Below are 11,695 nucleotides of genomic sequence, written 5' to 3'. Positions count from 1 at the left end.
TGGCTCGAGCATACACTCAGTTGGGAGGTTTCTATAGTTGGAGAATACCCCACCGAGGCGTATATTGCCAAGGTTCCTCTCTAGCATATTAATGTTGTTCAGCATAACTTCGGGCATAGAGCACGATATTCGTTCGTCGTTGGGCTCAAACGAGTCGTGGTGTGTTGTCCCACCCCCTATATTGTGGAAAAATCCATTGCCTGAGCACGCAGAGCAGTAGAAAGATGTTATGTTCGCCGAATCCCAAGTCTCAAAAAGCTGTGTAAGTACAGAAGGAGCAGGAGCAGGAGCAGGAGCAGAAGCAGGAGCAGGTGTGTACTGCTGTCTTACATTATAAGTTCAGAGTCAGCTTTGTTTGATATGGCAGGTCTTTGGGGTCCAAATAATGTTCCACGGGAGTTAAGATAATACTTCAGGAGTAGTCGACCTCTACACCTACTGCTCAAATATCGAAGTAGGAAATATTCCCTTCGAAAAGGTCACTTACCGAATGTTTTCTGGGGGTGAGCCCTCGCTCTTCTCGTAAGTCTGACAAGATGTTGACGATCGTGGTGTTTTCCACTTCTGGCTTTTGGGGATCTTCGCTGTTGAACCTCGAAGCTCGCCATGACTTTTCTTTTTCGATGATCGAAACAACTTCCAAGCTTCCCAAGTTGGTGTGCTTCTACTCGATCCTTGACTATTGCTGCGAGATGTTCTCTCTCGTACTTGTTGAGTTTCAGCCTCTGGAGGGCTTACCAAAGAAGTAAGACTATTTTCAGCCGGCTGTGATTGTTGAGGGTTTGAGTAGGACCCAGAGCTCGATCTACTACCCCCGAAAGGCAGCTTGAAGCGACTGGGCGGTTGCGGTTGCTTTCCCCTCCGTTTTCGTCCCTCGTTGGGTCGCATGTTGCTCCCTTGCCGTTGGCAAAGCAAGCGGCACCAATTTATGATGTGTCAGGCGAAGTAGGACATGTAAAGTCGATGATAACGCTTTCCAGCATGAAAGAGATGGAAGCTAATTTGCCACGCAGGCCAAAATGCAGATGGAACTGCTTAGACCCACAAATGAGACAGAAAAAAAAAGATATATTAGAATTCTCAAGGTACTTTATTATAGTAGAGGGACGCTTGGTCTGGTTTGACCAAAGTGCCACGAGAAACCCCTCATCGATCGCCACTTGGAGCAAACAAGTACACATCACTTGAGAGGAAAGCCAACTCACAGCCTGACTGGCGGGTACGGCAGCATGCAGAAATCGATCTACTAGCTGCGAGGCATCGCCTATAGTCGACACAACAGCCTTGTATGAGGGGTCAGGTCATACTGAGTTGTAGGGGGGGGGGGAGGGGGGGGCTGTTTTCCAGCTGTAACGGAGGGAATGCTGGCAGAAGATCGAGCGGCGAAGGTAATACAAGAGAAGGAGATCTTAATCGCAGGCGCATCTGTACGATGTGGGTACGGCATGTGGGTGACATGATGCTGCCGCACCTCTGCCACATTATTCTCACCTAGTGACTGGTGATGGCGAGTGAGGTGTCTTATAACAAGTAGGATACAGCACGCTTGGACTGTGACCGGATCTGAGGATACACAAAAGCTCCGAGTGTTGTCGGACGAAGGTAGACACGTCTCGCAGACGAAGGAGAAAGCAAGGGTTCAAATAATAAACGCAATTCTCTAATACAAGAGAACTTTCTCTCCCTCTGCTGTCATTTAAATGCACATTTGATCCCACTAGGACAAGTCCACATCTGAAACCCGGAACATATTTCAAAGACTGGCGAGAGCTAGGTAGATAGATTTGCCAACTGTTGTAAAATGCACTCAAATCCTCCGTGACAAGATGTCCTCACTCCTTCTCTAGGATTCTCTCAAGACTGCACTGTAGAGTATACCTACCCTAGCATGATACCAATTCCTAAATGGGTCTGATAATCGAAGAAGATCTGGCTTCTCTTTGAGCGTCTAAATATACAAGCGAAGCGAAGGGTCACATTGACCAAAGGTATCTTGGAACATGATCGAAACGGTGCGTTGAATTACAGGCAAGAGCCACTTGGGCGAGCCGGCGATGTCAAAAGGCCTGGTGGGTATTGAAGCAATGAACGTATCCGTACAATCCCAAAGAATTATAATATAACGCATCATCAAAATGCCAATGCTTATTCTCCCCCGATCCCCAAACGCCAAAGTTCGTGCAGTCATTATACCCAGAACGACATCAAGCCGTCTCTTCGGTCCGCAGACATCCTAAGCATAATACCTCTCCCTCTGTTCCCCTCTCAACACAACATCTGCTGCATACCATACCCCTATGCCCTGTACCCCAATCTCTGTCCTGATTCCTCGTATCGTCGCCACTTTTCCTCAAACACTCCTCTTTCTGCAGCGAGAAAGACAGAGCATCCATCATTTCAGTGTCCTTGCTCACCGCAACAGCAGAACCTAAACACTCCCGTATACAAATATAACAAGTTCTCTTCCCACAGCATTCACAATCGGCAAAAGCATCAAGCTCGGATTTAACGGTTGGCTTCCGGCGGCAGATGTGGCAAGGACTGAGTATGACGCTCTTCTTGGGCGACAGGGCTTCGTAGTGTATGGCATTTGAGTGTGGAAGTTGAAGCTGATAGAGATCGGGGTTTGAGACATAGGCCTTTTCAACGCGTATTCTCTTGCTGTCGTGAAATCGTTTTGGAGCTGGTAGAATATGCCGCTTTTCTGAATGCTGTATTTCTTCTCTGACTTCGTTTGGGAATGTAATATCCGTGTGTCGAGCGATATGAGGGCTGTGTAACTATATTAGTAGGCACCGAAGTCTCTTGGCTAAAAGAACGAACCTGGAAATCTTCATCTGCACTTCACTAGTACTCTCATCCTCCCTCCTCCGCTTGCGGCTGTTTAAAGGCGAAACTGGTGCTTGGGCGATTGAGGGCATAGCGCTTGTTGATGTTGCTATACTGGAGATGTGCTGCGGGTAAATGGATGCACAGCGATTGCCAGAGCTTATCGGTAGAGAACTGGCGAGGACCGGTAGACTGGGAGAAGCAATGAACAGGAGAGATTCGGTGTAGGCTCAAGTCCAGAAATGAACGGAATCGGGTTATTACCCGGAAGATGCAGGAGGTTGGAGACTGATGGTGTTGGTGGTGGAAGACAGAGGCCGTCGTACCTTATACGTACTAGGTACGGTGATCTGGGACGGCTAGGGCCGAGCCCCCCGCCCCGCCGCTGCCCGCCCTGAACTCATCCCTGAAGCAAACCCTCACTCAAGAACAAGAACAATAAACATTGTCGTAACCGAATTTGAATATACCGCAGTCCGGCATAAGGATTCATAATGTGTTACTTTGGTTAGACGGTTATATGAAAAACTTTAGTATCAGATGATCAGATAGTCAGATGAACTGATCAAAAATCAAATATACCAAAGTACTATTAATTGTCCAACAATTATACCCTGCTTTCTATGGAACTCTATAACGCCCTACATGGGCCCTAGCACCGTCTCGAATTAATTGCGGCTTCATAGTTGAGACTCTAAGAGGTGGCATCATTTAGCAAGGCACCTTTTACATGCAGATATGAGAAGCTGCTCTCTCTCACTTCGCTTAGGAAAGGGGAGGCAGGACCAATGTAAGATTTATACATTTAATTAATCATTACTACAGTGTCACATAATATCCAAGCCCCCATCAAGATGCTTTCAAAGCAATGATAAACTCCTCCCATATTTTTGCTTTCTTATGCTTCTTTTTTAACATAATTCGTTTCCTCCCCTATCCACCAACCACTCCCTGCCAGTTTTGCCACTGACACCCACAGCCTCCGGTGCCTCCATCAAAGCCACCAAGACTCGGATCCGAAGGACCACTCGCACCAAACAGTAAGTTTGCCGGATTGATCAGCGTCCCTCCGAAGCCCCTCTGTTCTTTCAAAATTATCCCACTGCCTTTCTCAATACCCTCTCGGTCGTCCATCGAGTAACAGTATAGCATTTTCGTATCAGCATCACCACCATGTCTATCTGTCGTAATCGTGATAGGATATGGGAAGGATCCAGGCTGGGACAAGTCATGCGCGGGATCTTTGCTAATAGTATGTGTGCTGTTGAGGAGTCGAGCGGTGGTGTTCATGCGAGTCCACATTTGCACCAAGAAGCGCGTCTGTGTCCAGGTGCAGCGGAAAGACGCCTCAGACTCCCGAGCACCGCCATTCTCGTCATCGGGCACTGCGCCGCTATCTGTGTTAGACGAGTTATCCAGGTCGAGGGATTTGAGGAAGATGGATCGATCGAAATAGGTGTAGAAGCCGTAGTGCTCTGTGGGGAGACCGCGGTCGTAGAGCCGGATGGGTTGCTGGGTGGGAAGAGGAAACAGGTTTGCCGGTGCGGCAGTGTTATCCGAGTTCAGGCTCGGTGCGGGAATGATGGAGGAGATATTAGGGAACATGTCGGATGAGTTGTCTGGAGACTGGCGCTCCATCAGGCTCCTCTTACTCGTTGTAGAGTTTGACGATGGCAAAAAGGATATGAAGAAAGGTGTCGGCTCTCCCGCTTTGTTGCTGGAAGCAATATTGTCTGTTGTGTTTCCCAAGAAGAAGTCATCTGCAAATGATGGAGGTGCTGGTGAAGGTACAAAAGTAACAATATCCCGAGCCTTGAGAAGAACGCTTTTGATAAGTTGTCCCGCAGACACAGCGTTCCCACCAACGGCGCGAGCCCCAAGAGTTGGATTTCCAGTAACATTCTTGAAAGTATCGTTTGCTGAACTACTATTATCCCACTGAACGTAGAGAAGGAAGTTCGGTTGGTTCGCCTGATTGGGAGCAATCGATGACTGAACCTCTTTGGGCAAGGAGCAGCTCCACTGAGTTGCCGGGAAAACACACCCAGTATTTGTTACAGTATTAGTTGGAGCAACTACTGTTGAGAGTCCGGTAAACATAGGAGGAAACCCTGTCAAATTTACCCACTGGGATGGCCCAATGATCGTATTTGGTTTACGAGACAAGGTTGTGGCCAGGGCAACGATTAATATAAGCATTGCTAAGAGCCCAATGACCAGCCCTAGGGTGCACCGACGCTTCTTGCGACCTTCAGCGCCCCCTCGGCCATAGCACCCTCTCTTGGGAATGCATCCACGCCCTCGCCACCATCCACCAGCTTTATGAGCTACAGCATCCTCCTTCTCGTGTCGTCGACGCTTGGCTTCAGATTTATTTGATTTTTTGGAAGTGCCCTGGACATGCTCGGTTGTGACAAGCAATACGTTTTGCCTTGGTGGTAACTCAGCCGGGTATGAAGAGTTAAGGTTTATCGGCCTTCGGCTAGGGTGAGCTAAAGGTGCAGTGGTCATTTGAATGGCCCCTGGAGATGCCATTGCTTGCTGCATACCGGGCGATATGGGTCCAGGGGACGCGGGTTGCTGAAGAGTACGAACATGACCAGGTGGGAAGACTGCGCGATACCTGGGATTGCGAGACGGCGAAGGTGAATACGGTGGGGGTGGTGGAGTTGTAGAAGGGGATTGAGTTCGTTGGACCGGGAGCTGTGCGCGCTGTAGAACTGCGATCTGAGCATGCTGAATTACTGGTAAACTGCCAGAGTGGCTGGTACCCGAAATATCGTTAACATCACCAATTTGAGGCTGTACATAAGGATTGTTGCTTTGTAAACCTCTCGAATTGGGCGCATCAGATAAGACAGGAACTGCGCGGTCGTTCGAGATCTCGTTTGTTGACCTGGAAGAGTTGAAGCGAGAAAGATCACTTGACGCTATACTGGACATTGTTGAGGCGGCTTCGAACCCTGCAACTTCGGATAGGACGATTGGTAAAGTGCCTGTGGATGCCTGGACTTTGTGTCTGGTCTCCTGAAGTACTGGGGATTGCCCGATCGGTCTTGTATCTTTCGAGTCAACATTCCACCACGGGTCTGATTGAATAGTTGTTGATGTTTCTGGTGTCAAGGGTGAAAATTGCTTTTCCCAGGACTTTCCCTCTCTCCCCGCATCTTGAGCCTTTGCAGCAGCAATCGCAAGATCAGGAACAGCGGGTGGGTGTTGATCTTCGGGGCTCCGGGTAGCAAATGTATTCGATCGCGTTAAGAAAGGCGTGGTAATATAGTTCCACCACCCTTTCGAGCGCCGCCGAGTTGCAACGGTACTAACGCTTGCATGCCTGGCGGCGTTATTTGCCCCAGTCACTGAGACCGCACGTGCCGTCCTGGCGATTATAGGGCTCTCATCCTCCTCGAAAACTGTACAGGTTGAAACGACACGGGACCTGCAGTGATCTGAGGTATATTCATCATCTTCCCAGGACGTGCCATTGTCAGAATCGGGAGAAAAATAACTCGTCTGAGCCGCGACTCTCTGCTGTTCCTTTTTAAGAACAGAATCTGGTACCTTGGGAATAGGTGGTGCGTTCTGACTTGTGTACACTTCTTCGCTGTTGACGGCTTGGGAGTATATACTTGATGCTGGATGAGGACGGGGCTTCAAAGGTGACCAATCAGATACTTCTTGAGCAGGTGTGATGATGATAGTTGGAGTGTCTGGCGTATGGTGTGTTCGGTCATAACTTCGGACTATATTCGATATGTCTGAAGAAGCTGTCTGAGGACTCAAGGACTGTTGGGAGACGTCGGAGGAGGGAATCGAAAGACCAATCATGATGGGCCTATCATTGGGGCTCAAGTCATCACTTAATTTGAGAGGAGAAGCCGTCAGAGTTGACGGCACTTTTTGCGAGGCATTCGTCGCATATGTGGCTCCAGAAACTGCAACTCCGGAAGGCACAGCTGGGATGGAAGGCACTGTGTCTGGAGCTCTTATCAAACCCAAACCCTTGGTCTTTTTTGACTTTGACTTCCAGAACTTCCCCGATGCTTGTGATTGCGTCGATTCCCCGTTCAGCGCTTGAAGAGCAGCCAAATCAACAAAATACCCCCTCTGTGGCATCGTCTTTGAAGGCTGCACCTGTACTGGAGGAGACGCATCCTGATGTCTTGTGAAAGTTGTTACCAGTTTGATCCCAGCTTTTGCATTCTGCTTCTTCTGCCTGCCTCTTGACTTGTCTCGGGTTGGCTTGTGTACAGAATATCTCTTATCTGGTTTCCTCGTATTTGTCCGATTTGCGGCTACGGTACTCACTCCACCAACAGCGCTATCTGGAGGCCTGGGCCATTGTGTAATTCGTTCTAGGTGTTTGTCTGAATCCGACGAGCTATCTTCTTCATCCCAGGATTCATCACCACTCTCTTCGCCATCAAAAACAGTATTAAATGGATTGCTTATAGATTTTGTGGAAGGAATGTCTTTCGAAGTACTTGGTATTGCTTGTGTACCTCTGGTGGTAGCCATGTTGCTAAGATCGTATATCGAAACAGTCCGAGGCTGCAATCGAAGGGAAGAAGGGATCTGGAGGGTATGGTGGGTGTTTCGCGGGTCGTTGAATGTGAAGGTTGGTTTGAGGCGGGTATCTTCGTTTTTGAGTTTGGTAGGTCAAGTTGAACTTGGGGGAAGGAAAGACCAGGACGCGAGAGTCTAAGAATGAATCCAACCTTCATGAGATATGGACAGGAAGCATCGTATGGTTCAATGTAGACTACCCAGCTATTCTGGTGGGGACAATAGTAAAAGAACAATAAGGAGTGTAAGTCTTGGTGAATCGAGGAGTTTGGGAAGGACAGTAAATCGGTCGAAGCCGGAGAACATGCGACAAGAAGACGAAAAGAGAGTACGTATTGAACAAGAAAGAAAAATGAAACAAAGGGTTGATGGCCATCGGTTCGAGGCCATGGGCTTTTGAAGTCTTGCTTGCACGACCAAACCCAAACCATGTCTGCCGCAGACCCAGACTACCAGGGCAGGCGGTGGATTCCGGACAGCCAGAAATAAGATGGAACGTTCTCATTCGACAGCAGTCGCAAATAGATGATTTTGAGGTTCTGTACAAACCTGTCACGGTCGTTTTTCGTTGGACGACTGTTGCAATACGCGCCCATGCAAATGAACCATTGGGTGGCGCTTCGAAGCCGCCGAAGCCAATGAAACGCGAGCAGCCTAACAACATATGATTAAGAGTTCCCGGTGGGCGCGAATGGTACAAAGAGAGGTATAAGGAAAGGTGTAAAGAGAGGTATAAAGAGAGGTATATGGTAAGGCAAATCACTCGACTGACGATGGAGAACTGACGGACAAGAGGGTTTTGGTGACCTACGAGAAGGTGGGGAGGGGTGGGGGTGGGGGTGGGCCAACCAAAGTTCTGCTGTTGGACAACCTCCCCTTCCCCTTGTGCAGTGAGTGCGCAGTGATGGTTCCACGACACGTTGTTATTAACATCTCTCAACTCACCAGCAAGAGATGGTTTCAAACCACATATCTGTAAAATGCAAATGCCAACCCTACTTTACTTCTTTTCAACCAGCTACTGTACAGGTGCAGTACAATACCTTCGGACCTAGCAGCCAATCATATACCGTAGCTGCACGGATGGGGTATTTCTCAGGATAGGATGGCACGGTTTAATGCATACCTACCTACTTAGCCCTACCCTACACCTACCCTACCCTAGTCTAGGTACCCGTAGGAGTACAGTTCCGGTAATCTTACTACAGTATCAGGACCAATTTCGTGATATCCTGATATACAGTACTGTACGAGGAGGTAATGTCGATTTGAAGGGCTGAGAAAGCCGAATAATAACAACATGGTATCTTACATATACGGTATTAACTTACTTGCCTTCTCAATATAATAAATATAATACGAGCACGAGTACAGCATCATCTCCTCAATCTCATGTCAGCAGTCGAGCCTTACGATAAGTGCACACGCTAGACCTCTATGCAGGAAAGCGAGATGGAGATCAATAGGGGCTATCAATTTCCAAAAAAACGCCGCCTTATTTCGACCGCGCTCCTCAAAATCCCACATCCCCATCGTGAGAATATTATCTGTTCTCTCTCACCTTTCTGTCTGTCTATCTGTCCTTCTTCTCTCCCCTCCTCTCCTCCACGCCTTTCTCCCGTATCATAGCCATTACGGTAATATTACCGCATTGCCCACCGCATCTGTCACTCGTGTTTGACGGCTGATAGCAAGAGCTAAGCCTGCGCCGCGCCTTTCCGCTCTCACTGGTCTCCTCCACAAATCATTCATCCCCGTAGCGCAACATCCAACGCAACCCAAGATTCTCGCAGGAACGCGCTGCTGCAGTGGTTGAAGCATCCCGAAGAGTCGACATATTATACGAGCGCTTATAATTGCAACCTTCCGCCGTGTACATCGTCCGGGCCCCCTCTTCTCATCAGAACAGAATCTCCAGACGGCTCCTCTGCCTTCTGGACCGCCCATTTCGAATCTGGCGTCCTTAAACCCCTCCTCATTTTCCTCTTCTATCGGCGGATCCTTCTCTCACCGCAGACGACGGTCTTCCGCATCGAGTACTGGAGCACCTTCAAGCTTAAATACTCACGAGGCGTCTCGCAGTGACCTGGACACTGCATCGCAAGGTGGGACTCTACCTACAATTCCTGGGACGCCAAATTTACCTATGTCTTTGTCGCGCAGTCCGTCCCCAAAGCCTGGGGGCGGATGGGCAAGTCCTGGCCTCAATACCCCGTATGTGGATGTTAGTGGGCGCTCAAGCCCCGGGAAAGCCTACAGAACGAATGGAGCAGGTGCGAACACGGTGACTTGGGAATCAGCCAAAGCCAAGAGTGAAGGTGTCAATAGTTACCCGTCCTTCTCTACACAGAACAATGGTTTCTTTACCAGGCATTATCGCACGATATCAAATAGTCTACCGCGGTTCAACATGGGGTAAGTTCAATTATCCGATTTCAGCCTAATTGAGTTCCAAATCCAAGAACGTTATCTTGTCTCGAGCAATTGGCGCATTTTCCTAGACTTTATACTGACAGTTTTTCTTGCAGAAGGGGCCCCGAGAAGAGCTACGCGGAGAAGGAAAAGCTTGGTCGTGGACGGTGGTCATCAAGAGATGGAAGCAAAATAGCGAAATTAGGGAACTTCTTGGGACGCATTAGCTACAAGATGCGGTTGCGACTACTTGCTATACTGGCAGTCATTGTCTTGATAATAATATTCTACACGACGCGTAAGCATTACTCCCCAAACAGGCTCCAGGAATATTGCTAACATCGTACAGCATTGCATTACTACTGGCGCAGGGCGAAACATCTTGGAGGTGGCAAGAAGCATGTGATCATTCTGGCGGCAAACCAGGGCGGCGGTGTAATGGAGTGGAAAGGCCCCAGAGAATGGGCGATCGAGCGCGACAGTGTACGAAACAAACGGAAGTACGCGAAAAGATGGGGTTACGAGCTAGAGATTGTGGACATGAGCACCAAGAAACGATATGCACATGAATGGAGGGAGAGCTGGGAGAAGGTCGATACAATTCGAAACTGCTTGCGGAAGTACCCAGATGCTGAATGGTGAGTTCACCCAAATCCTTCCGAGTATTTCAGATTCTAATTATCTTAGGTTCTGGTGGATGGATCTCAATACGTTCGTGATGGAGCCTTCCTATTCTCTACAATCGCACATCTTCAACAATCTTGCGGCCAACACTTACCGCGACATCAACCAATACAACCCTTTAAACATCACGCACCCATTTGACTCGCCCTATTTAGACGAAGAGGCGCTTAGCGTTAATGGGGATGGAAAAGACTCCTCTATTAATCTGATAGTCCCCCAGGATTGCAGTGGATTCAACCTCGGATCCTTCTTCATCAAGCGGAGTGCATGGACCGACCGACTCCTGGACGTGTGGTGGGACCCCGTTGGTTATGAACAAAAGCACATGGAATGGGAGCACAAGGAACAAGATGCACTGGAATTCCTGTACATCAACCAGCCATGGATTCGACCCCACACGGCGTTCATCGAACAACGAAAGATCAACAGCTTTCCACCAGGAGCGTGCTCAGAGAACGGCAACGATGATCGAATCCACTACAATGAGAAAGACCGAGATTTTGTAGTAAATATGGCCGGTTGCGAATGGGGACGTGATTGCTGGGGAGAAATGTACAACTACCGAGAGTTGAGCAACTACTTGAACCGAAATTGGTGGGAGCTATTCAAGGAGGAAATAGTAGCGGTAATCTGGTTCAAGATCACGGGACATAAGGTCAAGCTATAAAGGGTGGCTTTGGTCGACGTTTGAAATTTCTGCTGCTGTTTACCTCGGGCGTGCGCGCCATGCCTCGCACATGTACTCGAAATACCCTACCTGCTTTCTTGTATGATATTATCACACACGTGCTATGCCTGCCCTCGTTGGCATTGCATAGATAATCCGTGGCTTCAATTTTGGGTGGCTTGCACTGATGCGAGTTGGCATTGCATGCTAAAAATGGAGTTTGTAAAAGGGAAGGATGATGTATGTACTATATGACGACGCTGGATGTGGCACAAGTGTTCATGGAATTGGTTTGAGAACCGTGATAATTACAAACAGAAGCAAGATAAGATTTCGTTCATGGTATAGATAGAATGAAAGTGTCAACTTTACAAATCTCGGACTAAGAATATCATGAGAGGAATTAGCACGGCTCTCTCTAAACTCTCCTTGAAGTCGAGACGTTCTAAAAGGACCTCTAATCCTGTCCATCTGGAAATCGAAGATTTATTGAGCCTCATCTAATTCTAACTTATTAAAGGAGGCTCAGACAGCCTG

The 11,695-nt window shown here is 48.4% G+C and overlaps 2 protein-coding genes across 2 annotated transcripts; one reads left to right on the top strand and one right to left on the bottom strand.

Annotated features, from left to right (window-relative positions):
* Positions 1-3,762: 3,762 nt before the first annotated feature.
* Positions 3,763-7,347, bottom strand: LHYA1_G005234 (uncharacterized protein; the record flags this gene model as incomplete). Its single annotated transcript, XM_031150183.1, has 1 exon — positions 3,763-7,347. One exon carries the CDS (start codon positions 7,345-7,347, stop codon positions 3,763-3,765), a length of 3,585 nt encoding a protein of 1,194 aa, XP_031004696.1.
* Positions 7,348-9,541: 2,194 nt separating this feature from the next.
* On the top strand, positions 9,542-11,158 carry MNN10 (putative alpha-1,6-mannosyltransferase; the record flags this gene model as incomplete). Its single annotated transcript, XM_031150182.1, has 4 exons — positions 9,542-9,810; positions 9,924-10,105; positions 10,157-10,445; positions 10,495-11,158. 4 exons carry the CDS (start codon positions 9,542-9,544, stop codon positions 11,156-11,158), a joined length of 1,404 nt encoding a protein of 467 aa, XP_031004695.1.
* Between the last annotated feature and the right edge of the window lie 537 nt (positions 11,159-11,695).

Source organism: Lachnellula hyalina, assembly GCF_007821495.1.
Source record: "Lachnellula hyalina strain CBS 185.66 chromosome Unknown contig00082, whole genome shotgun sequence".
NCBI classification, from domain to species: domain Eukaryota; kingdom Fungi; phylum Ascomycota; class Leotiomycetes; order Helotiales; family Lachnaceae; genus Lachnellula; species Lachnellula hyalina.
Note: the sequence above shows the minus strand (reverse complement) of the source record. Positions and strands in the feature narration are given on the sequence as shown.